Below are 25,248 nucleotides of genomic sequence, written 5' to 3' on the forward strand. Positions count from 1 at the left end.
GGATATCCTCTATCCATATAAAACAAGAAAATACATGATATTATCCCAATAATTGGTATCCACTATTCACATAAAGCCAAAAAAATCCATGATATTTTCCCCACAAATAAAATAACCTGTATCAATTCTTGATATACACTATCCACATAAAGAGAATCAATTCTTGATAACTACTATCCACATGAAACCAGAAAATGCATGACATTATCAGCATAGATAGATGTATGGAGACTCCTCTCATGTCCCTAGTGCACATAGTGGAGTCCCCACATCATGTGATGCTGGCTCAACGCCAAAGACAAGCCCATATCTCATCCCAATATACTCCTTGAGCATTTGAATATCCTGTGATACTTTTGTACGATAGACAAACTACTCTTCAACGTTTTTTTGTCTTCAGGATAAACTTCTTACAGTTTTTCCATGTGCAAAACAGTGAAAATGATCTCATGCTCACAATTGGTTTTAGGCCCTTTTTGGATTGCAGGAATTTTCTAGAAAAGTTTGTAAAGGAAAATATTTCTAAAATTTCCTACATTTTTCTACTAGGTGTGCAACTCGGAGCCAGGTTGGGTCAGCTTGAGGCCAATCCTAGCCCAAGTCGAGATAGCATTCCCTCACCCTAACTCAATCCGACCCAAGCCTCAGGTCAAATATGGCCAACCGTAACCCAACTCTCCTCTATATCTCTCAACCCTAACCCAGCCCGTCTAACCCTGTTTTTTCCAAATGGGGTTGGGTTAAGTCTTGTTAGCCTATGGCAAAAAATAGAAAATATAGATAAAAGTAACCCTAAGATTTTGAAAATCACAGGTGGTCAGGTTGGATCGGGCCTGGTTGCCCAACTGCCTCAACCCTGACAGAACCCAAAATTAAATCAGATTGGCTTTTCCTAACCCTAATTCACTAACCAAACCCAACCCTAGGAAATGCCAACCCAACCCAACCCCAAGTGTATTTCCACATATATTTAATTGTGTGTTGATCATCTATCGAATGTCTAGGATTATTCGATCAATGTAGTTTTGCAACCAAAACCATTGCTACGAGGTGGTAGTTTCTGTATAGAAAAGCGCCCTAGTTAGATCTAGCGGCGATTCTCAATAAATCATACCGAGTCATTAAACTTCAAGTACCAAAAAGCCCATTTTAGTGATCATTTTGGATTTTGAGTCAAAAATTGATTATTGGACTCAAAATTGAATTTAGGCCTTATTCGTTTTGGATTTTGAGCTCAAAACTGATTATTGGACTCATGCAATTAATTTGGAGTACAATAATCAGTTTTGGACTCAAAATCCAAAGCGACCGGGTCTTAATTTTGAATCCAATAATCAGTTTTGATCTCAAAATCGTCCTTTAGTTGATAGGAATTTGATAGGACCCCTCCAATATGCACTCTTATATAGCCTATCATTTTTTGCCACTTGTTCTAATTGCTTTAATTAGCAATGGTAGGGTTTCTCATCAAAAGAATTTATAAGAAATTTCTTAGGTGCAATTAACTCATTTCCATCGAAAGAGAGGATGCGAAGGGCGCCCTCATTGGTGAAATCCCATTTAAGATGGTATGGAAAATTAAGATCATAAACGGCTCTAGCGGAATTTGACCAGTAGTGGCGCCCTTTGCTCCCTTCTGTGCAAGGGCGCCTGTGAATCTAGCATTCCTCTTTCCCAAATTGGAAAATTAATACAAATGTTATAGATTTGACAAATGACAGGGTGCCAACAACCTTCTGGCTCACTTAACAAGCACCAGAGATGCCAACCTTCCGAGCAGTCTTTGCAAATGCTTCCAATTAAACGGAAGATTCCCAAAATTCAACCAAATTCTTAAAACATTTCGTAGTCTTCTTTATCAAATAAAAATTATAAAAGTTCAACATTTTAGCAATTTTCTTCAATTACTGTCTACAGTACATTGAAATATAACCAAAACTACTCAAAATTATATGGATGATCCATTCTTTATACAGTTCGATTTCTAATGAAAGAAATAATCATAACTCGAAGAAAGAGCATTAAAAAAAAAAAATCAAAAATCAAAGATTGGAAATGGGGTGAATGCTTGTTCGGTGAAACCTTCACCAATTGCTTACAAAAACGTCTTGTTGATCTAAGAGTCTGACCTGTAAAAATAATATTGCGTGATCAAATATCATAAGCATGTGATTGAACAAAATAAGCACAAGAAGAGATTGAGCATAAATGATCTTGCAAGGATTCCAAACATCTGCAAAACGAAGAATGATATGGGTGGACTTCTACTCTCTCCAATTTCTTAGGTGTATTCCAATGGGAGGAAATAATAACCTTATGTGTGAGAGCATGGACAAATCCCATATTTATAATAACTCAAAAGAAAACTCTAGAGTCCACCAATCGCAAACTCGTGGTTTTCGAATAAGCCCACTAACTTTATTGAGCTTATAATGCGCCCACACATATTATTAACCCAATACCATACCCCTTCCAACATGAACACACGTGGCTAAGGTGCTCCCAGCTCAAAACCTTATTTTGATTACTGACCGTATATGAGCTGATCTGAATTGCTTTTCAATTCAATCAAACATTCTCTACAATCCAGATTCTATAAAAACCAAAAAATGTGAAGTGCAAGTCCATTAAAAATCTTACACATCCAACTGCACAGGTCCTGTACTGTCGGCGGTTCACTCGAATAGAAAAACCCACAATCTGTGATACATTTTCGATTCCCGTCATCTGTTTCAAAGGCTTGTGGATGTTTTTCCTGGTGTGACCGATTGGAAGATTCCCATTACAAAAAATAGAGAGCTCATACTCGTGGGAGTGAAGATAGAAAGATAGGAGCATATAGAAAGCCATTCAAGGGTTTTCTCTGTAAGGGTCTTTAAAACCGTAACTCTAGCTTCATGAGAGTTTGAGGGCACGCTGGAGTTCCTGTGTTTGAATCCATGGAAGGATGAGTGGAAGAAATTCGGTTGTTTTGGGATTATGATGAATCCGTGAAGCGTAGGGGTGGACATGGTTCGGTTCGGTTCGGTTCGGTTTTGGGCTAAACCCAGAACCGAACCATATATAATCGGTTCCCTGAAATTGGAACCAGAACCGAACCATATATGTATGGAACCGAACCGAACCAGAACCATATATAATCGGTTCGGTTCGGTTCGGTTCGGTTCTGGGTTTACCCAACCTTCACCAATGGCCCTGTTTATTAGGCCATGTCCACCCCTAATTTCTAACAATTCATTCATACAACCTGATTGTGGATATTACTCTGTTTTTACAGCTGTCTGTTTGTAGGCATTGATTGGATGTTTGGGATCATCCGGTGAGACTAACTTTCTGATCATGTCATGTTCACAACAGGGTCTACCAAATAAAGGGTTCAGATCACACTATTTGACATGGGTGGGCGCATATCAGGCCTCTCATGCACTTTTTTATTGTACCATTTTCCATTTTTCTGGCAGTCCGGAGTGTTTATAAATTTATATAGATAGTGGGGTGATTTTATCAAATTGGCGGGGGGTGATTTTAAGAACTTAAGGTGAGGGTCGGTTCTCGGTTCGGTTCCGGAATCCGAAACCCATAACCGAACCGAATCTGCACCGGTTCCCGGATTTCGGAACCGGAACTGAACCATATACATATAGAACCGAACCGAACCGAACCATATGTGCCGGTTCGGTTCGGTTCGGTTCCTCGGTTCGAACCGGAACCATGGCCACCCCTAGTGAAGCGTTCCTTGGGGTGGATAGAGGTGAAAACAATGAAGAGAGTGAAGAGCATGGTTTTAAATTTAGGTTCGGTGAGGACCGAAATGCACTCCTAAACCGAAATTTGAAATCATGGTGAAGAGAAAGGGGAACCTGAAAGATAGCCCGATAAATCCTTTTAATTCTGAAGCGAGAAAATATCACCTACAAATAAAGTTTTATCTTCCGACTTGCTATTGAAATTGCTAAAGAACATGATTCTCGTTATTTTTTATCAAAAAAACAAAAATGACACCCGAAAGTAGTTAAAGAACACAACCTTACCAACCCTTTTTCACAAACTAGATCCTCCAGCGTAGTAGTATTGTCTGAATCGAGAGACTCCAGATAGCTTCAACTGCCTGAGAAGATCATAGACTCATAGAGTTTGTGAACTCAAATCACTCGAGAGTGGCATTTATATTATTCATTGTCAAAGTTTTTTTCAAACTGGGGATTTGTTAGGGACCATCGCAAAAGGCATTTTGTGGCCGGTTGTTGCACAAGAGAGCAGACCCATAGGCTCACAGGCTCACTTTTAAAACATTTAGTCTTATTCATTTAATTCATTTGAGGTGATTAATTAATTACGCTCCCCTGCAAAAGCCAGCCCGCGAAATGGCTTTGGTGATAGTCCTGCCAAATCTCTTCAAACAAAAAAGAAATAAGGAAAAGAAAAGCAAAGCAAGAAATTCTATTCTCATCATTTCAAAAAGAAAAGAAATTCTGTTCTCATCTTTTCTTCCATTTTCATTCAAAATCAAGACAAAAAAGTCAAAAGCAATAATCTCCCTTGTGGTGGTCCTGGTGCTCTGTTCACTTGCGTTCATTAGAAAGCAAATCTATGGAAAAGAACCTCTTTTTTCCTTGACAAGATAAAATTCTGGTGTTCACTTGCTTTCCAGGGAAAATAGAATTACACATGTGGAATTTCTGCAATAAGTCAAAAAATGACATGGAAAAGCCCATTTCCCCTCCCTTCAAGATTTTATCTCCGACAAAAAACACAAGGATTTCATTTCCATGGGAAACTAGTGCAAAAAGAAAGACAAGCAGTTTCCCTGAAAACCTTTTCCTGCGCAAGGGAACAGTCCATAAATAGTCTAGGTAAACCTTTTCCTGCACAGATTCCCTGTATTTCTTTTCTTAATGCTATGTCAGATTCACAGGAAACATTTTCTTTTACTTTTCCGGAAAAACAAGTGAACAAAACCTTAGAAGTTAAAACTGACCCAACACTTATCCCTACTCCTAACTAGACCCAAGACAAATCTAACCATAGTTAATCCACCTAGACCCAAGACAAATCTAACCATAGTTAATCCACCTCAAACAATCCCTCATCCAAAATCACACCACTTCTAACCAACCAACGGCCAAGATAAAAAAAACCGAAGATATTCCGAACCCAAGACTCCTATATAAACCCATCTCCGCCCCATCAACCCCGTCACTCCAAAATCCACCCCACTCTTCCATACCCCTCTCTCCAAAAACCATGGCCCCAAACCCTAAAGTTTTCTTCGACATGTACGTCGGCGGCGCCCCGGTCGGCCGGATTGTCATGGAACTCTACGCTGACACAACCCCACGAACGGCCGAAAACTTTCGAGCTCTCTGCACAGGCGAAAAAGGAACCGGTCGGTCCGGTAAACCCCTCCACTATAAAGGCTCGAGTTTCCACCGAGTCATCCCAAATTTCATGTGCCAGGGGGGCGATTTCACTGCTGGAAATGGGACCGGAGGTGAGTCAATCTACGGTTCAAAATTCGCCGATGAGAATTTCATAAAAAAACATACTGGGCCTGGAATTCTTTCGATGGCGAACTCGGGGCCCGGGACTAATGGGTCTCAGTTCTTTGTTTGTACTGCGAAGACTGAGTGGCTTGATGGAAAGCATGTTGTGTTTGGGAAAGTTGTTGAAGGGATGGATGTTGTTAAGGCTATTGAGAAGGTTGGGTCTTCTGCGGGAAGGACTGCTAAGAAGGTTGTAATTGCTGATTGTGGTCAGATTTCTTGAATTGGGAATTAAATGGTGTGATCTTATCTCATTTTGATTAGGGTTTGTCTTTCTATCTTCTTCTGCTGGTTCTATGGAGCTGTCTGAAAAATGAATAAGATTAGGGTTTACATTGTGGTTGTTTTCTTTTCTTCTGTTTTTTTTCGTAAATGGGTGTCATTATTAATAAGCGTGTAGTTAAATCGTCTTATATATTATCTGAGCAGAAAATCTTGTCTAATTGGTGATTGTATGGTGAAGAAATGATATTCCCACTCCTTTGCTTTAATAGTGGGTGTCATTATCAATCCGAGGGTTTACATGCATGCTGTTTTTTTGCCTTGTTTCGCACGTCTTGCTTTGAATCCGGTTCCGATTCCTCCGTAAGCTTTTCCCATTGACAACATAAAATGTAAAGGGAAATGTTATCAGCACTACTGTATTTTGATGGGGGCACTCCTCACTTTATTAAAAGTACCGTATGGCCGGCACCATAAGATTATCGCCATAAGATTATCCAAACCGCCCATTAGATGGGTCACAGCCTAAATAGGCTGTGCCCCAAATTATTTCCATAGGTTGATCCTTACCCTCCGATCAACCCTCTCTAACATTCAGATCGGACGGTTAGGATCAACCTATGGAAATTAATTTTGAGCTACAACCTATTAAGGCTGTGGCCCATCTAATGGACGGTTTGGATCATCCAATGGTGTGGGCCATACCGTACTTTTAATAAAGTGAGGAGAGCCTCATTAAAATAAAGTAATGCTGATAACATTTCCCAATGTAAAATGTTGTATGTTCAATGATATGGGTGTCATTATCAAAACGAAGGCCTGTAATAAAGTCGTCTATTTAGTATGATAGTATCTGAGCTCGCTGATTGTCGGTCATTTGGTCAGAAAAATCTGGTCCGTCAGATATTAATTGGAGAGGTTACGCTAAATGATATTTGCACTCTCGCTTTAATAAAGGACACAACACTTTGATAATTTAACTCCACTCCACCCCTTTTTCTTCTCTTGTCGTGAAAATGATACAGGTGTCATTATCAAAACAAGCATATGTAATTGTAATTAAATCATCTTTTTATTTTGTTTGGGAAATGATATCAGCACAACCATGTTTTAATAATAGTTACGTGGTCATAGCTTGTCTTTCCTTTTTTCACAGGGCCTGTGAGAGCTTTCTGGGAACTGTAATAACTGGCCCGTGCCGGCCCGCGGCCCGGCAAGGCACGGCATGCCACAGATAGCTACAGTGATCAGTGCCGGCACGGCACGAATCCGCCTGCCGTACCGGGCTTGGTTGGACGCCCAGCGGCCCGTTTGCCCAGGCACGCGGGCCGGCCCGGCACGGCCCCGAGCCCGGTTCCCTTTTATAAAATGTTTTTTTTTTAAATATCCCTCAAAAGTTGTTTCAAATGGCTAGTTTGGGGGTATTTTCGTCCAAAACATATATTTTCAAAAAAAAATAAAACACTGACCGGCACGGCCACGTTGGCCCCGGGCCGTGCCGTGCCTAACCTTGAGAATTTCAGCCCGGCACGGCACGGCCTGTGAACCCTTCCGTGCCGTGCCGTGCCCGGCCAGTGGGCCTATCCGGGCCTCATTTGGTAGGGCCGTGCCTGCCCAGCACGGCACGGCACGTTTGCCACCTTGACTGGGAACTGTAATAACCTTTTGACAGTTCTTTAAAATACAAGATGCCTCACCTTTTGACAGTTCTTTAAAATACAAGATGCCTCATGCCTCAGTGGAAATATCAAAGGTAGTGCTGAAATCATTTCCCTATTATCTGAGTGCGCAGAAGCATGGTACTGTACTGGTCATTTGGTGAGAAAAATCTGGTCCGTCAAATAATAATTAGTGGCGTACGCTCAAGAAGTGATAACCGCACTCTCTTACTTTAATAAAGGCTACATCAGTTTGATATTTTCACCCCATCATCTAGCGAGACTAGCATCTTCGTTTCGGCGCCTTGTTCTTTCTCTTTTGTCCTGAAAGTGACTCCTTGCTTGTCTTTTCCTAACCTTTTATTTAGATTGCTTTGGATTTTTCAACGCGTGCATTGCCCCATTTTTGTTTTATTTTTGGATAGATTCCTTATTCTCTGCTCACATCGACCGTTGTTCTTGGATAAAAAAATAGTAGAATGCAGTTAGTAAATGGAAATAATGTATTCGTCCCCTTTTCTTCACTCGGAAAGCCCTCTTTAGTGTATTTTATGACTACCATTTTATCTACAAGACGACGGTGGCCCAAGGAAGAAAAAGGGGTGAACATATCATTTCCCTTTTAGTAAATTGCAAAATATAAAATTTTAGGATAAATTTGTTCATGCAGGATAGCCAGTCCCAAGAACAGAGAGCTAATTCAAAGGGTAGGCTGATAGGCAATCACAGGAACATAAAGCTTATCCCAAGGGTAGCAAATCACAAGATCAGACAGGTTGTACCTAAGGATAGCCGAGCACAAAAACAGAAAGCTTATCCAAGGATTTATATCCCTGTTGTAGCGGCAAAGACCCAGACAATAACACCGCTCAGTTCACCACCACTGGCGAACACAAGGAAAATTCCAAGATCTTGCACTAATAAGACGGAGAAAAAAAAAATTAAAAAAAAAAAAAAAAAAAAAAAATATAAAGTGAAGCTACCCGGTCGTGTAGCCAAGTTAGCTACACCACAACGCCTTTTCCCTGTCACTTAAAGCTTAAGTAGTGTGGGCGGTCCGATGAAACCCATCTCAGCCTTTCATTTAAAAAAAAAGAAAAGCGTTAGAAAAAACCCGGTCGTGTTTTTCTCCACCGACAGAAAGAGCAAGGGGTTTGGATTTTTTCTTCTCCATCTCTCTCGTATCTCGGTCTCAAACGAACCAGGAAGAAGGGCTTTGGGCATCTCCATCTCTCTCGCATCTCCATCTCACACGAACTGGGAAGAAGGGGTTTGGGAGACTCCATCTCTGTCGCATCTCCATCGCATCCCCACTCGAGACTTTATCGTTTCTCCATCCCAAACCAGCGAAAGAGGAAAACGAAGAAAACCTCCAACGAAAGAGCAGAAAACCTCCAAAGAAGAAGGTACGGTCCTCACTTTTCTACCTTTTTTAAGCTTTCTCCTTGTTCTCTCAAACAAACAAAAACCCCTCTCATGAGCAGATTTGGGGTTTTTTTCTTCTTAGGGTTTTGTTTCAATAAATGTATTATTCTACATCTCTGAAGCATTTTTTCCCCAATTTTTTTTTGCTTCTTCTGTGTAGCAAAGCATTTTTCCCCCCAATTTTTGGTTGATTGGAACCTTCTATTTGATAGGCCGACCTGCTCATGAGAGGGATTGCATTATTGGCGTGGATTTTAGATTATAAGAGAACCAAAGCAAAGCCTATCAAGTGAACAGTTCAGATCAGTCAAAGGTGCGATATACTGTTGTATTACAATAAGGTCAGGCCTTAGCAAAGCACTCCTCTCTAATCCTCTTATTTATGGGGATTTCTTGATGAAAATGTAATGCACGTCCTAATGTAGTCTTATTCGAGAAGCTGAACACAAAAATTACTTTTGTCTATTGTTTTATTGGTAGCCAAGCCGTGATTAAACCCAAGACCTCAAAGTTGTGGCACATTGCATTGTTCAATTAAACCAAAGGCTCAGCTACATTGGCAAGCTAAGGTGCTTTGAGCAAGACACCTAATAGGTACAAGTTAATTAGTGCATTTGTGGGCCCAAGATTTAAACATTTCCTGGTATATTATCTGGCTAAAGAGCACTCTCAAAAGATATGGTAGATCTATTAACTTAATAAATAAGGTTAGAACTATATGGTAGATGATACCCTAAATCTGGGAGTGATACACTAGATCTGGGAGTTTCTTGGTTGCATTTCGAAACCCTAAACCTGTTATTGAAAAAAAAATTGTGTGTGAACCTGTTGTTGGTAAAAAAATTTGTGTGATACTCTAAAGCTGAGGGTTTCAATAATCTTTTTGTTTAGTTGGTGCCAAAAAATTTCTTTAGTTATTAGTAGTATATGAACTTCCACACACCGTTTGGATGGGTTTTTTGGGTTAAAAGTATCTTTGACCACTGGGGTTGTTACGTGCCTGTCGGCCCACATGGTTTTCTCCTCAACGCCGAATGGCATACCCCAAAATTGGTGTTTTTTTGTGAAAATGGAATGGGAGCGGCATTTGAAATGACTCAAGATTCCCATTCAACTGCCTGAGGCATTGGAGATGATGTTTCAGGGCAGAAAAAACAGCAAATGTGAAAAAAAAACCATGGCCACAACCACCATCCTCTCTCGCGAGAACTCCTCCCCCTTCCCCTCACCAGCGAAGCTGACGAGCAGAAAGAGGAAGGCCAGCCCGGTAAGTTTGGTTTTTCGGTTTTAAGAGGATGGTTGTTATTCTGTTTATGTGGACTTTATGGATGCAGTAGTGTTGCTTTTCGTACTGTTATTGTTGAGCCTTTCTCAGTTATGTAGTTATTTTTAATTGTATTTGTGCAGGTTAATGGCGAAAAAAAAGTTCTATGTGGGTTTTAAGGGAAGGCAGGTAGGTGTATATGACAGTTGGCAACACTGTCATGTTCAAATTAATGGGTTTAGTGGAGCGTGCTTTTGTTCCTATACGAGTAGGGAGGAGGCAGAAGCTGACCTTAATGCGTTTTTCAACGGCATTAGTGGGCCTAACAAAGATAGGAAAGAAGAAGAGACCAACATTCTTGGGGATTCCCAAGCCTCAACAAGTTATGCTGTGACCAGTTCCTCTTCCACTTAGGTTTTACTGTGATGTTTGTTACTATGCTTTCCAATTACCGCAATTTACAGTGGAACTGCTTTGTTCTTGCATCAGCTGGGTATAGCATGTTTATTTCTCTGATCTTAGGTATTGTATTGGCTTGGTTTATGTACATTTAAACTTTATGATCGTAGTCACGGATCTTATTTTGCATCGTGGGTTGTAATTGATGAATGTAATCAAACAGTAGGATGTGCTTTTTGTTCTTAGTATGTTTTGTAATCAAACTCTTGAGGAGTATAAGTGCATCTGAATGAACTAGATCAAATAGGTCAGCTGATTTTTCATCTGAATAAGAGCAATCACAGGGTCTGATATTTAGGCCATGCTTGGCAAGCATGAAAAAAATATTCCAAGGATACTGTGGGCTTGTTGTGAGAAATTTTGGGAGAGGGAGAGAGACTTCAAAGGGACTAGTGAATGGAGCATGAAGAGCTCCAAAAACCTGGAAAACAACACTTCATCTTTAAATTAGAAGATATGAATGTTGAATGAGATGTCTCTAATTAAAGAATAGGTTCAAAAATTTTCCATGGGCCGTTTGGATACATGGGTTTCATGAGATCAAGGGTTGTAAAATTAGGATTTTACAAGCTAAAACCTTGATTTTACCATCTTGGATTATAAATCGAGGTTTTAGCTTATAACATCCAAGTTTATAGCTTATAAAATCCATGTATCCAAACGGCCTCTATAGGATGATGAACAATTAGAAGATATTGATCCAACAAGAGTTATAGAAAGAGACCAAATGATCAATTACATAGGCTTCATCAAATCTCCTAATCAAAGGTTGTTATTATCGACAATCTAAGCCTCGAATGTTCTTTTGTTAGAAGAAATCTTTGTGGGAGATGTATTAGCTAACCCAATTGGTGTCCCATGGACTTTCACTCATGATTTCAATACTGTCACATTCACTGATGTCTGATGAAGATTGAACAATTTAGCTTTGAGAGTGTGAGTGGGTTCACACAATACAGTTGGGATCTTTGCAAGCTGAACCATGTAATTTAATAGAGGCATGTAACACCAAAAATCTGTATCAACAGAGGCATTCATAATTTCTGTATCAACAGAAGCATTACATAATTGATGTATCAACAGAAGCATTACATAATTGATGTATCAACAGAAGCACTACTACCAGAAGCATTACATAGTTGTTCTATCAACAAACAATTTAATTGTTCTATCAAAAGAACCATTTCGTTGAACACTTCAAACAATGTAATTCTACTACCAGAAGCATTACAGAAAGCCCATTTCATAAAATCTCAACAGAACCATAATAGCACAACAACTATAACAGCTGATAATTCCAGACAGCTGAACTGATTGAACGACCTCCGCTTTTACACCATCACCTGCATGAGATAAAAGTGTGATTAAGAATAATGAATATATGAAAATAAGAAATTAAAACAAAAATACCAAGTTCTACTTGAACATCTGATACAATCCTATCCTTCAATTTTTTCGAATACTATCAGTTATCAAAATAAGAAATGAAGAAGTTGTATTATTACCAGGAAATTGAATGATTGATTAAGAAACATTCTCCTCCCCTTCCTCTTGCTCCTCCTCTCCCTCTCCCTGTTTGCAAGTAGTCATATAATGCCCTTTTCATCCACATTTACCACACGTTCGTTGCCTCGGCATCTCTTTAGACTTCTCAACACCAGATTTAAACCGTGTGGCAGTCTTAGGCCGACCCTTGGTTCTCACAACCATGGGGTCGCGAATAGAGATCGCACTTGATTTGCTCACAAAATTCGACTGTACTTGGCTACTAGTGTTTGGCAAAACAATTGGGTTGTCTCTCTCATCCTCTTCACCTTGTTCACCTTCCGCACACCATAAATCTAAACTTTCATCCACCTTCTTGCTAAGGCTCTTATTTTTCTGAAGTTTATCTAGCACTCTGTGAAACTTCGCTACTCGGTACCATCTCTGAAGAGGACTTCCTTCATCATCATCATCACCTCCTTGGCCTGTAGCCACCCCACCACCCAAATGATGTCTTGCTCTAACTGTCCATCTATATAAGATGTATCGCTCGGGAATGCTAAGTAAACGTTTCTCTCTCATAATGCGTAGGATGTGTTTGCATAAAATGCCTTCAGTCTCAAACATCGCACACTAACATGTAGCCTTCACACCTTCCGATTCAGATTCCTCATAGACAATCTTGCACCATTTCCACCTATTCTCATCACTCAATCCTACAAGAAACTCTGAAACGGTGTCATTCTTACCCAATTCCTCATCCCAACAGTCGGTGCTATCTTTAAATTATGCCTGGAATATGTTAAATATTGTACTGGTATAAACTTTTGCTACCTGTGATTCCAGAGTGCTCCTTGTTTTCAATACAGCATTTGAAGTTTTAGACTTGAAATCTGCTTCAGATTTCTTATCACGCCGATCTTTAAGTGCGTTATCGTATTGTTCCACGAACTCTTGTAATGTAGTGTCTGGTTCACAAAACCATCAAAGAAAGCATTCATGCTTTCGCTACGTGAACTCGAAGTCATGCCGGCAGTGAACGTATCTCTAAAATAAGCCGGCACCCAGTGTCTTCGTAGCTCCCACATTTTTCCTAGCCAACTTTTTCCATCAACATGATATTTATGCACTAACTTCTCCCATTCTGTCAAACAATCTTCTATCTGTCTCCTGTAAAACCAATGATTGTACTCCTTAAAGAATTCATTAGTGGAATCTCGCCTGGCAGGAACATGCTCGATTAGGTGCTTATTAATATGCCAAGAGCAAAACCGATGCTGGGTGTTTGGAAAAACGGTTGTAATTGCGTTTCTCATCGCAACATCCATATCAATAATAATACAACCTGGAGCTTTTCCAAACATGTAATCCAACCATTGCTTAAAAAGCCAAGTGAATGTCTCCTCTTTCTCATCTGCTAGAAGAGCACATCCGAATAAGGTAGACTGCCTATGGTGGTTAACACCAGTGAATGGTGTAAATGGCATCCTATACCTATTCATCTTGTATGTAACATCAAATACTATCACATCACAGAATTTTAACTAAGCTTCCCTTGCCCGTGAGTCAGCCCAAAACATCGATCTTAAGTTTCCATCAACATCCAACTCCATTTTAAAGAAGAAGTTTGGATCTTCTGATTATTTCTGGTGGAATTTTGTGGCTATTTCGACTGCTTCTCTTCCCATATTGTTAGCCCTCTGTGCTCTCAAATGGGTGACCACCTGATTTGTTGTGAGAGCACTACCTGATCCATCACATGTAACGTTAATTGCCCTTTTAATTTGATTAGGCCCTAGTCCAATCTTATCGAGATTGGTCATCAAATTTTTACATGTGGCATTCTTATGAAATTTGTTGTGCGAATGATGCAAACGTCTCCTCGGTGGAGAGGTAAGTTCGTGAGTATGATCCTCTACAAAATCGATAACTTCCCACTTCCCATTTTTCAGTTTGATTTCCATCTTTGCTTTACAATCTTCTCTTACAATGTGACGCCTTTTAACTTCCCTACCCTCCTTTCTCTTATCTTTATCATATCTCTTTCCCTCTTTATCACACACAAATCTTCTCCATATCATTTCTCCTGTTTTCTTCGACTTGATGATCCTACATTTCCGTACTCCAAAGCCGGTAGACAACCCATATGAATTGTAAAAATCGTATGCACCGTCCTCACTATCAAACTGCTGTTTGTCCACTGGTTTATGAGGTACATTGCTCCCGCCCTCAATCAAAATTTCCTCCTCAACACAAACCACAACACCCTCATTGGGATTTTCCACATCCTTCTCAACACCAACCATAGAACAATCATTATGATTTTCATCCTCCTCAACAGAAACCAAACCTCCCTCAACTTCATCATTTAATAAGCCACCGGGTTGCGACAAAGAATCATTCATAAGTAATTTGTTGGCGTCAACCTCATCAATAGATAACCCCCAAACATTCGACAATGAATCACCCATTACGCTGAACGTCCAAACAATAATAGTTCAGTAACATTAATTCAAACTAATAAGAGAATTTTTCCATCTTTTTATCACCAAACACACACAGAGAGACATTTAAGAGGAAATTTTCAGGAAAACTGCAAGAGTAACTACACAATAACATGATGCACAAGATGCATGCACTATAATTGTAAACCAAATTAAATTTGTAGATCTAGAGCTTTGGCAAATCAAATTATGATGTAGATCTAGAGCATGCACTGTAAAAAGGGCATTTCATCCAAGGCCAAACAGTGAAATACAAGAAAAAAGCAGTAACATACAAGAAAAGACTTCATTTACACATCCATAGAGTGTAAATGCTTCAGAGATGAAAAATGCTTAAGGGATGAAAAATGCTTTAGAGAATGTTAATGCTTCAGACATGGAAAATTCTTCAGAGACTTCATTTGCTTGGACAAATTGCTTGTAAAAAAGACTTCATTTACACAATGAGATAAAAAAGCTCCAGAGATGAAAAATTGCTTGGCAAATAGACTTCATAGATGAGAAATGCTTCAAAGATCGTGAGATACACAGACAGTAAATTAGATTAAGAGACACTTGATTATGAGATACACATCTGGAAGGCCCTCCCAAAATTATAGAGTAAATTACAGCCCTCCAAAAATCATAGAGTAAAAATTATAAATGCTTCAGAAAACCTGAAAATATTAGATTCAGAGAGTAAAAATTTCAGCTTACGATTAGGGTTTCATGAAACCTAAGGCCTGACCTTATTGTAATACAACAGTATATCCCACCTTTGACTGATCTGAACTGTTCACTTGATAGGCTTTGCTTTGGTTCTCTTATAATCTAAAATCCACGCCAATAATGCAATCCCTCTCATGAGCAGCTCGGCCTATCAAATAGAAGGTTCCAATTAACCAAAAATTGGGAAAAAAATGCTTTGCTACACAGAAGAAGCAAAAAAAAATTGGGAAAAAAAATGCTTCAGTGATGTAGAATAATACATTTATTGAAACAAAACCCTAAGAAGAAAAAAAAACCCCAAATCTGCTCATGAGAGGGGGTTTTGTTTGTTTGAGAGAACAAGGAGAAAGCTTAAAAAAGGTAGAAAAGTGAGGACCGTACCTTCTTCTTTGGAGGTTTTCTCCTCTTTTGTTGGAGGTTTTCTTCGTTTTCCTCTTTAGTTGGTTTGGGATGGAGAAACGATAGGATCTCGAGTGGGGATGCGACAGAGATGGAATCTCTCAAACCCCTTCTTCCTGGTTCGTGTGAGATGGATATGCGAGAGAGATGGAGATGCCCAGATGCGAGAGAGATGGAGATGCCCAAAGCCCTTCTTCCTGGTTCATTTGAGACCGAGATGCGAGAGAGATGGAGAAGAAAAAACCCAAACCCCTTGCTTTTTCTGTCGGTGGAGAAAAAAGGGTTTGGGTTTTTTCTAACGCTTTTCTTTTTTTTAAAATGAAAGGCTGAGATGGGTTTCATCGGACGGCCCACACTACTTAAGCGTTAAGTGACAGGGAAAAGGCGCTGTGGTGTATATATATATATATATATATATATATATATATAGAGAGAGAGAGAGAGAGAGAGAGAGAGAGAGAGAGCATGAATTTGGTGCGCTCGAGCACAGAAACAGGGTGGGGCCACATTTTGGGTGGGAACTAAAGCATTCATTTGATGGGCCCTTTCATGGGTAGTGTGTCCACCAAAAATCAGCTCCATTGGATCACCTTAGGGTGTTCATTTGTGGGGTAAAAATGGACAGATTTGTGAACAAACACTATCTGTCCATTTTTGGCCCCACAAATGGACACCCATTGGTGATCCAATGGAGCTGATTTTTGGTAGGCCCCCCATCCATGATGGGGCCTTCCAAATGAATGCTTAGGATCACCCCCACAATGACCCCACCCCCCTGTTTCTGTGCTCGAGCGCAGCAACCCTTTTCTTACATATATATATATATATATATATATATATATATATATATATATATAGAGAGAGAGAGAGAGAGAGAGAGAGAGAGAGAGAGAGAATGTTTCCTAGACACTGGCTTAGGTAAGTTACCAACGCACTACTTACCAGCCGTTGGATCTATTCTATCCTAGCCGTCCATTCAAAACCCAAACGAAATGGGGAGAAAACCCAAAATCTGTCCCGCTGGTCTCTCGAAATCCAGAGAAAACCCAAAATCACCCGCTGGTCTCTCCAAATCCAGAGAAAACCCAAAATCTCCACTGGTCTCTCGGAATCCAGAGAAAACCCAAAATCTCAAAACCCAAAATCTGGTCTCTCAAAATCCAGATGGGGAGAAAACCCAAAATCTATCCCTCTCGCTGGTCTCTCCCTCTCGTGCGTCTCTCCCTCCCCATGATGGTTTTCAGCAACAAATTTTAATTTCTCTCCCTCATACACACACTCTCGCTGGAATGCCTCTCTCCCTCTCACTGGTATTTCATCTCTCTCTCCCTCATACTCCCTCCCTCTCTCTCTCTCTCTCTCTCTCTCTCTCTCTGCAAACTAAAAGGGTTTGGATGGGTTTTTTTTTTCCTTTTTTCAGAATGGGTTTTGCAGATGATGAGTTGTTGATGAGATGAATGGGGTTTTTAAAGGGGTTTTCAGGGAAGATGAATGGGGTTTTAAGAATGGGGTTCTTAAAGGGGTTTTGAAGCTCGCTATTTTTTTCTACTTATTTGAATGGGGTTTGTATGGGGTTTTCAATTTCTTTGTACCCCAAGCTCAAAAATCAGAGTTTTGGGGGGTACCACTAATGCCATGGATACCCTCGATTTCTATCTTTCTCAATGTTTTCTTGTTGGGTTCTTTAGACAAGCCTTCGTATGTACGTTTTGGGTATTTCTCTGTACTGGTTGTTCTTGTATATGTTCGTTATAGTGTTCATGCTAGTTTTGACGCTGAAGAAGAGGCTCTTCTTCTCCAAATACGCTGAAGATGATGCTAGTCTCAAGGTGTAAAATTTGTTCCTTTTTTGGTTGATGGATTATTAGATATGGGGGAAAACAGAAAAGATTGTATACTTGTAAGTTGTGACATAGAAGATGGGTTTGGATTATTGGTTAGGCCCCCCTTAATTAGGCTGTAATCCGTCAACGTTAGAATTTAATGCTAATGTAAGTTGGGGAAAAAGAAATGAAAAGAAAAGAGAGAAAAATGCCTTTTTTTGGTTGATTTTTTCTTAGCTTAATGACTCTTTGATTGTTTTTTAGGTAGTAATTGGCCTTGAACCTTGGCAGTGTCGTGTGAGAAGGATGCTCCAAGGTATGGAGGTAGTTGAGGTGGACTTTGCATTTTAAGTGTTTTAAAGCATCTTTTAGGGAAAAATACACTTAGACCCCCTGTGGCTTCTGACACATTCAACTTAATGTAGGCCCCCTCAATTGAACCGTGGACGAACCGGCAACTGAGGGTGCCTACCTTATACAAATTGAAACTACAGAGGGTAACTGAAAATACTTTTGGCATCTTTTTATAATCATTGTAATTTCATTAATGCATTTGTATTTCTCATTATGCTATGTGTTTGTTGACGTTACTTCATGTACCTGCTTTGGGGGTATTTAACTGATGCAGGTTGAGAAAAGAAAATAATGGCTTCATCTACAAATAGTGATGAAAGGTCAAATTTTTTCAGAATACCCGCACTAAAATGTCATTGTAAGAAGAAAGCCACTTTGAAGATAACCGATACGGATATCAACGATAACCAAGAGAGGGTCTTCCACTCTTGCCACTTCAATGTAAGTAGACATTGTTTGAGTGAAATTTTGTTTGTAGCAATTTCTAATTTCTAACATTTATAAAACACGCATGATGGTATCACTTGGAGGTGCTCTTATTTTGTATGGTTGGAGGATGTTTTATCTCGTCGCGAATTTGGGCCCCAGAGGGAATTCAATCGTCTACGAAGGTTGAAGGATGAGGTATCTGAGTTGGAGGGGTTAATGCAACAGACGAAGGGAGAGGTTTCGAAATTGAAGGATGAGGTATTTGAGTTGAAGGGGTTAATGCAACAGATGAAGGGAGAGGTTTCCAAATTGAAGGTCGTCATCCAACGCTTGGCAGTAAAAGAGAATGGAAATGGTTCGAATAAAGTACTTGTAGTTGCAGTGTGTTTTTCCTTTTTCCTTTTTTATATGTCAAAGTGAATGTGTGGGATTGTAGAAGATGAATATGTGGGATTGACTACATACAAGATTGGTAGTAGTGTGCAATTTCCACTTCTATGTAATTTGAAAATGATTTGGTAGGTAATTTGGTTAGAACCTAGAAGTAGGATTGAAAATTTGAAAATTTACAACCATAATTTGAGAATTTCTCAAACCATCTTGTCTTTTAAGTTTTTGTCTTCAAGTGTTGGCCGGCTTTCCCTCAAGTTTTGTATTTTAGAATGATGTTTGTCACAAGTAGCACACTTGTGAGGTGATATAATCTCTCCACTTGGCAGGTAAAGGAGGAGGCCATCTTTTGGCAATGGCTCGCACTACAATATTCTTCTCCATGCCACCCCCTTCCAGTGTAAAAACTAAAAAGAATTGAGTCATAAATACACTAAAAGGGGGTGAATATATTACTTACCATTTAATAGTTGCATTATTCTTGTTAAGTAGATTCATAGTAGGGGGAGACTTAGGGGCTAGCCATCTCTACCCATAGAAATTTGCAAATATGGTAGACAAGATCTATGAGACTGATTTTCATGTGCACTTCCAGCAACTCAGCAAGTGAAGATGTTGGTGGGCAGGCGGCATGCACGTGAGACACTTGTGAAGTCATATTCAGCCATTATTTGTATGCCTTATCTCTACTATCATCCATTCTCTCGGAAATTCAAATCATCTGTTATTCATTTCTAGTAGATACAAATTCTCCAGTTTTTTTTTTCTGGATAAAAGAAATATTTCTTTTATCCCATGCGGACATCCATGAGATCGACGGTTGGAAGGAGAAGAACCCGAATCTCAAGGTTTGGTATGTGATCAGCAATAGCATTAGGGAAGGGTGGAGATATAGTACAGGTCACATTACGGAGAATATCCTTAGGGAACATATTCTTGTTCCTGACTTGGGGTGCTTCATATGGGCAGATACCAACCACATCAGTCTTCCCTGACACACACACACACACACACACATGTTCCTGTTCCAAAACTCCATGAATGAGGAAAGAAATCCACACAAAAATACTAATTCCGTCCATGAGAATCACCATGCAGTAGCAGTTCACACCAAGGTATGAGATCGTATGAAAAGGCACAACAGCCTACATAAATAGCATAACATCCTAAAAAAATGCAATGATAACCACACAAGAAATGCATAACAACCATGGGAATGGCTTGGAAGCCGCAGTAATGGATTCCAGCCACAATCTACAAAGAATGCTTCACCACAACCTGCATAAAGGCTCCACAACTGCCCACAGAAAAGTTCCAAAGTAACCCACACTAGCCTACATAGAGGCTAAACAGTAGTCTGAAGCGGCCCACATAAGAATTTCTTCATGTAAAGTCTCTGTAACACAAACTTTTGTATGTGCAAGATTAAATGAATAAAATGAGACCAGCACCAAATGTCAAAAATTTCCAACCAGATGATCTTTTCTACACAAACTTTTATTGAACATATGACAAGTACTATACAGATTACTGATGGTGGAAATCCTTCTTGGGAAGTCTTTCAATTTGGCACCTCTAATCTACTAGTTGTTCAATACCATACAAATAACAAACCAATTCCTGGGATACAAATAAGTTCAAAACCATCTGTTGCAAACCATGTATGTTCAAAACCATACAGAAAATACACAAATAACACATCTTCTTGAACCACTCTACATCTAATCTTTCATGAGAAGTCCTCAACTCCATGCATCCCATGATCAAGTACGAGTAAAAACAATGTCCAAGCCTGTCAATAAAAAAAAACTGTAAGAGAAATGAAGTGAGACGACTACTCGTAGAAAGAGAATAGTTTTGATGATAGAGTTGCACTCACCATTGAACATCTAGACGAGTTTTGGTAGCCAACTGAAGAGAGTAATTTTGCATGGCTTCTTAGTACAGTACAGGGGAACTGCATGAGAGTTTAAAGTGAGCATTCCAGATGAATCAAAATTATATGGAATGCATAATGACAAATACATTGCATAATTAGAAATACAAAATCAATGCTCCTGATCACAACAATATATGCGTCAATCTTAACTTTTTGATGTTTTTGTGGAAATAGCCTGTCTATTTGGTGGAACTGAAATGGAAAATGACAAAACAAAATGTTCTTGATTACCTCAATGCGCACTGAAATTCTCTTGATTACCTCAAAACAAAAACTATATATACATAAACAAAATGTCCAGCCTAGTAGAAGAAGCTACATGAAGAAACAAATTGAATAATGCCAAATATAAAATGTAATGAAATTACAATGATCTTGATTACCTCAATGTGCACTGAAATTCTCTCCATCATCGTCACCCTTGGGTCTGTTTTTGCACGTGCTCGCATAATGCCCTTTTCCTCCTCATTTTTTACACGTCCTTGGCTTGGGTTGAGATTGTGACACCTCTAATGGAGATTTAAACCTTGTAGCATTTTTTGGTCGACCCTTAGTTCTCACAACTTTGGGGTCGTGAATAAATATCTCGGATGTTTCAATCAGATGATTGGACTGTACTTGACTGCCACTGCTTTCCAAGACAATCTCTCTTTCTTTGACTGTTCACATTCCGCCAACCATATATTTATGTCTTCTTCAATCTTCTTAGAAATACTCTTTTTTCTCGGATGTTCATCTAGTACTCTCTGAACCTTTGAAGTAATGCACCATTTCTCAAATGGAGTTACTTTGTTACTATCGCCTTTACTTGTAGATTCTAAAACATTCACTCGATATCTTGCCCCAATTGTCCACCTATTTAAGACATCGCTCTGGAAAGGTACGTAAACGCCTCATATCCATTACGCGAAGTATGTGTCTGCATAAAATTCCTTGGGTTTCAAACATTGCACACTCACAAGTAGCATTAACACCTTCAGATGCATCATATACAACCTTGTACCTTCGCCACTCCTCCTCATTTCGCATTCCTACCTTGTATTCCGTCATGTTCCCATTCTCACTCTCTATGTCCTCCCAACAATCAATACTGGCTACAAACTCAAGTTGGAACATGTCAAAAATTACCCTGGTATAATACTTTGCAGCATCTGCTTCCAATGTGCTCTTTGTCCTCAATACAGCACGTGATGATTTCGTCCTCCAATCTTCTTCAGCTTCCTTTTTCCTGCGATCCACAACGGCCTTTTCATATTGTACAATGAATTCTTATAAAGTGGTACTCTGATTAACAAATCCATCGAAGAAAGCATTAATGCTTTCGCTACGGAAACTAGAGGTCATTCCAGCTGTGAATGTGTCTCTAAAATAAGCAGGAACCCATTTCGATCGTAAATCCCACATCTTACCTAACCCACTTCTTTCCTCAATTTTATATTTCTCCACCAAAGTTCTCCATTCCCTCTCACTGTCGATTTTATGGTAGGCCTTTGCAATGATGGTAGGCCTTTGCAAAGTCATTGTCTTCCTCTCTCATGGCTGGAACATGCTCAACTAGATGCCTATCGATATGCCACTTACAAAAGCGATGTCTGGTATTTGGAAAAACAATCATAATCGCATTTCGCATGACCACATCCATATCAGTTATGATACAACCAGGAGCCTTGCCAAACATGCATTTTAACCACTCCCTAAACAACCAAATGAATGTCTCTTCCCTCTCATCTGCTAGTAGGGCACACCCAAATAGTGCAGACTGTCTGTGGTGGTTGACTCCGATAAATGGTGCAAATGGCATCCTGTACTTGTTTGTTTTGTATGTGACGTCAAATACAATTACATCACTGAAGGTTAGGTATGCCTCTCTCGCTCTCGAATCCGCCCAAAACATCGATCTCAAGTTGCCCTCAACATCTACCTCCACGGCAAACTGAAAATCCGGATCTTCTGCTCGTTTTTGTTGGAACCAATTTACTACTGTCATAACTTCTTTCCCCATATTGTTAGTCCTTTGTTTTCTCAAATGAGACGACACCTGATCTGTTGTGATATCAGAACATGAACCACCGGATGCAATATTAATTGCCCTTGCAATGGTCATAGGCCCAAACCCTTCGCTATGCATTTTGTCCATCAAATTCTTACATGATGCTTTCTTATGGAATGTAGTATGCGAATGATGCAAACGTGCTTTGTTAGGAGAAGTAAGATCATGACAATGATCCTCTACAAAACATCTCACTTCCCATTTCCCATCTTTTGTAAACTTGATGTCCATCTTTGCCTCACACCCCTCTCTTACAATTCGACGCCGCTTCACTTCCCTATCAATATCTCTCTTGTCATTCTCATTTTTCCTCCCCTCTTTATCACAAACATAACTCTTCCGTATAGGTTTCCCTGTCTTCATCGACTTATTGGTCCTCCATTTTCTTATTCCAAAACCTGTATCCAAAGCATAAAGATTATAGAATTCATATGCATCTTCACAGTTATCAAAAAGCTGGCCTTCAAACGGTTTGTTCGCTCCTATGCTCCCACAATCCTCCTTAATAGGCGTCTCCAAACCATCACAACATCCGTCACCACTACCAACTTCAACTGAAGCCTCCTGACATTCTTCCTCATCAACCAACTCTAATCTATTACCCTCAGCCACATATAATCCGTCAGCTTGCGACAACGTATCATCAAACGGAATTAACCCGTTTGTGTCAACCTCTACAATAGATAGCCCTAACGGACCCATTACATAAAAAGCATAAACTCAACGAGTATACCAAAGATCGAACCTAGAAACATCAAACAAAATTAACTATTAAAAAGATATTCAATAGTGTATTACTGGATAAAAAAGGTAAATAAGATAGCTGATTAGAATTTCCTAAAAGAGCTCCACCTCCCAGCTCCATAGAATCACAAACACCCACAGAACCATATAAAATGAGACACGAGTTGGAGCTCTTAAATGTAGATAGGTAGACCACATAAGCAATCAATTCCAAAGAATTATTGAACAAATGGCCACGATACAGCACAACTTAAAAAAAAAGAAAAACTTAATTTTTATGATCATGACTTAGAAGTATGTCACAACTTACAAGTATGTCACAACTCACAACTTAATTTTTATAATTTTTATGATCATGACTTACCCATCTTCTATGTCACAACTTACAAGTATACAATCTTTTCTGTTTTCCCCCATATCTAATAATCCATCAACCAAAAAAGGAACAAATTTTACATCTTGAGACTAGCATCATCTTCAGCGTATTTGGAGAAGAAGAGCCTCTTCTTCAGCATCAAAACTAGCATGAACACTATAACGAACATATGCAAGAACAACCAGTACAGAGAAATACCCAAAACGTACATACGAAGGCTTGTCTAAAGAACCCAACAAGAAAACATTGAGAAAGATAGAAATCGAGGGTATCCATGGCATTAGTGGTACCCCCCAAAACTCTGGTTTTCGAGCTTGGGGTACAATGAAATTGAAAACCCCATACAAACCCCATTCAAATAAGTAGAAAAAAATAGCAGGCTTCAAAACCCCTTTAAGAACCCCATTCTTAAAACCCCATTCATCTTCCCTAAAAACCCCTTTAAAAACCCCATTCATCTCATCAACAACTCATCCTCTGCAAAACCCATTCTGAAAAAAGGAAAAAAAAAACCCATCCAAACCCTTTTAGTTTGCAGAGAGAGAGAGAGAGAGAGAGAGAGAGAGAGAGAGAGGGAGGGAGGGAGGGAGTATGAGGGAGAGAGAGATGAAATACCAGTGAGAGGGAGAGAGGCGTTCCAGCGAGAGTGTGTATGAGGGAGAGAAATTAAAATTTGTTGTTGAAAACCATCGTGGGGAGGGAGAGACGCACGAGAGGGAGAGACCAGCAAGAGGGACAAATTTTGGGTTTTCTCCCCATCTGGATTTCGAGAGACCAGATTTTGGGTTTTCTCTGGATTCCGAGAGACCAGCGGGACAGATTTTGGGTTTTGAATGGATGGCTAGGATAGAACAGATCCAACGGCTGGTAAGTAGTGCGTTGGTAACTTACCTAAGCCAGTGTCTAGGAAACGTTCTCTCATATATATATATATATATATATATATATATATATATATATATATATACACACACACACACTAGTAAAATACCCCGTGCGATGCACGGACCGACAAAAAACGGTACAGACCACATCATAGGTTGATCCAAACCGGTCTATGTGATGGAACACAACATCAATAGGTTGTGCCCAATCATTTCCATAGGCTTATCCTAGCCCTCTAATCTATAGAGGTTTCCATAATAAAAAAAGCATAAAGGAGGGGGTAGTATTGAAATTATGTGGCTTTAATGGGTGCCTTTGTTAAAAAGCATAAAGGAGGGGGTAGGACTGAAAATATGTGGGTTGAATGGGTGCCTTTGTTAAGAAAAGCAAAAAAAGTGATGTGTAATTCTCATAGAATTTTGGGAGAAATTCAAATAATTCTCTCTTTTTCTCTTCTACTATATAGTATACTAGCAAAAAACCCCGTGTGATGCACGAGCCGACAAAGACTTGTACAGACCACATCATAGGTTGATCTAAACCGTCCATGTGATGGAATACAACATAAATAGGTTGTGCCCGTAAAATAAT

The 25,248-nt window shown here is 39.6% G+C and overlaps 2 protein-coding genes and 1 pseudogene across 2 annotated transcripts; 1 reads left to right on the forward strand and 2 right to left on the reverse strand.

Annotated features, from left to right (window-relative positions):
* Positions 1-5,187: 5,187 nt before the first annotated feature.
* LOC143886465 (peptidyl-prolyl cis-trans isomerase) lies at positions 5,188-6,034 on the forward strand. The gene has a single exon (XM_077390440.1). It carries the CDS (start codon positions 5,245-5,247, stop codon positions 5,764-5,766), a length of 522 nt encoding a protein of 173 aa, XP_077246555.1. The 5' UTR covers positions 5,188-5,244; the 3' UTR covers positions 5,767-6,034.
* A 16,045-nt stretch (positions 6,035-22,079) lies between these two features.
* Positions 22,080-23,354, reverse strand: LOC143885906 (protein FAR1-RELATED SEQUENCE 5-like). The gene has a single exon (XM_077389945.1). The coding sequence runs from the start codon at positions 23,352-23,354 to the stop codon at positions 22,080-22,082; it is 1,275 nt and encodes a 424-aa protein (XP_077246060.1).
* Positions 23,355-23,873: 519 nt separating this feature from the next.
* The window catches only part of LOC143885907 (aspartic proteinase A1 pseudogene), a 47,591-nt pseudogene continuing 46,216 nt past the window's right edge, over positions 23,874-25,248 (reverse strand).

The sequence above is a fragment of the Tasmannia lanceolata genome, unplaced genomic scaffold (assembly GCF_043159265.1).
Source record: "Tasmannia lanceolata isolate RefF3 unplaced genomic scaffold, GAP_Taslan_0.1 ptg000011l, whole genome shotgun sequence".
Taxonomy (NCBI): Eukaryota; Viridiplantae; Streptophyta; class Magnoliopsida; order Canellales; family Winteraceae; genus Tasmannia; species Tasmannia lanceolata.

Bases quoted from the DNA above. Each gene is read 5' to 3' on its own strand.
- LOC143886465 (XM_077390440.1), top strand. From the start codon at position 5,245: ATGGCCCCAAACCCTAAAGTTTTCTTCGACATGTACGTCGGCGGCGCC.
- LOC143885906 (XM_077389945.1), bottom strand. From the start codon at position 23,354: ATGGGTCCGTTAGGGCTATCTATTGTAGAGGTTGACACAAACGGGTTA.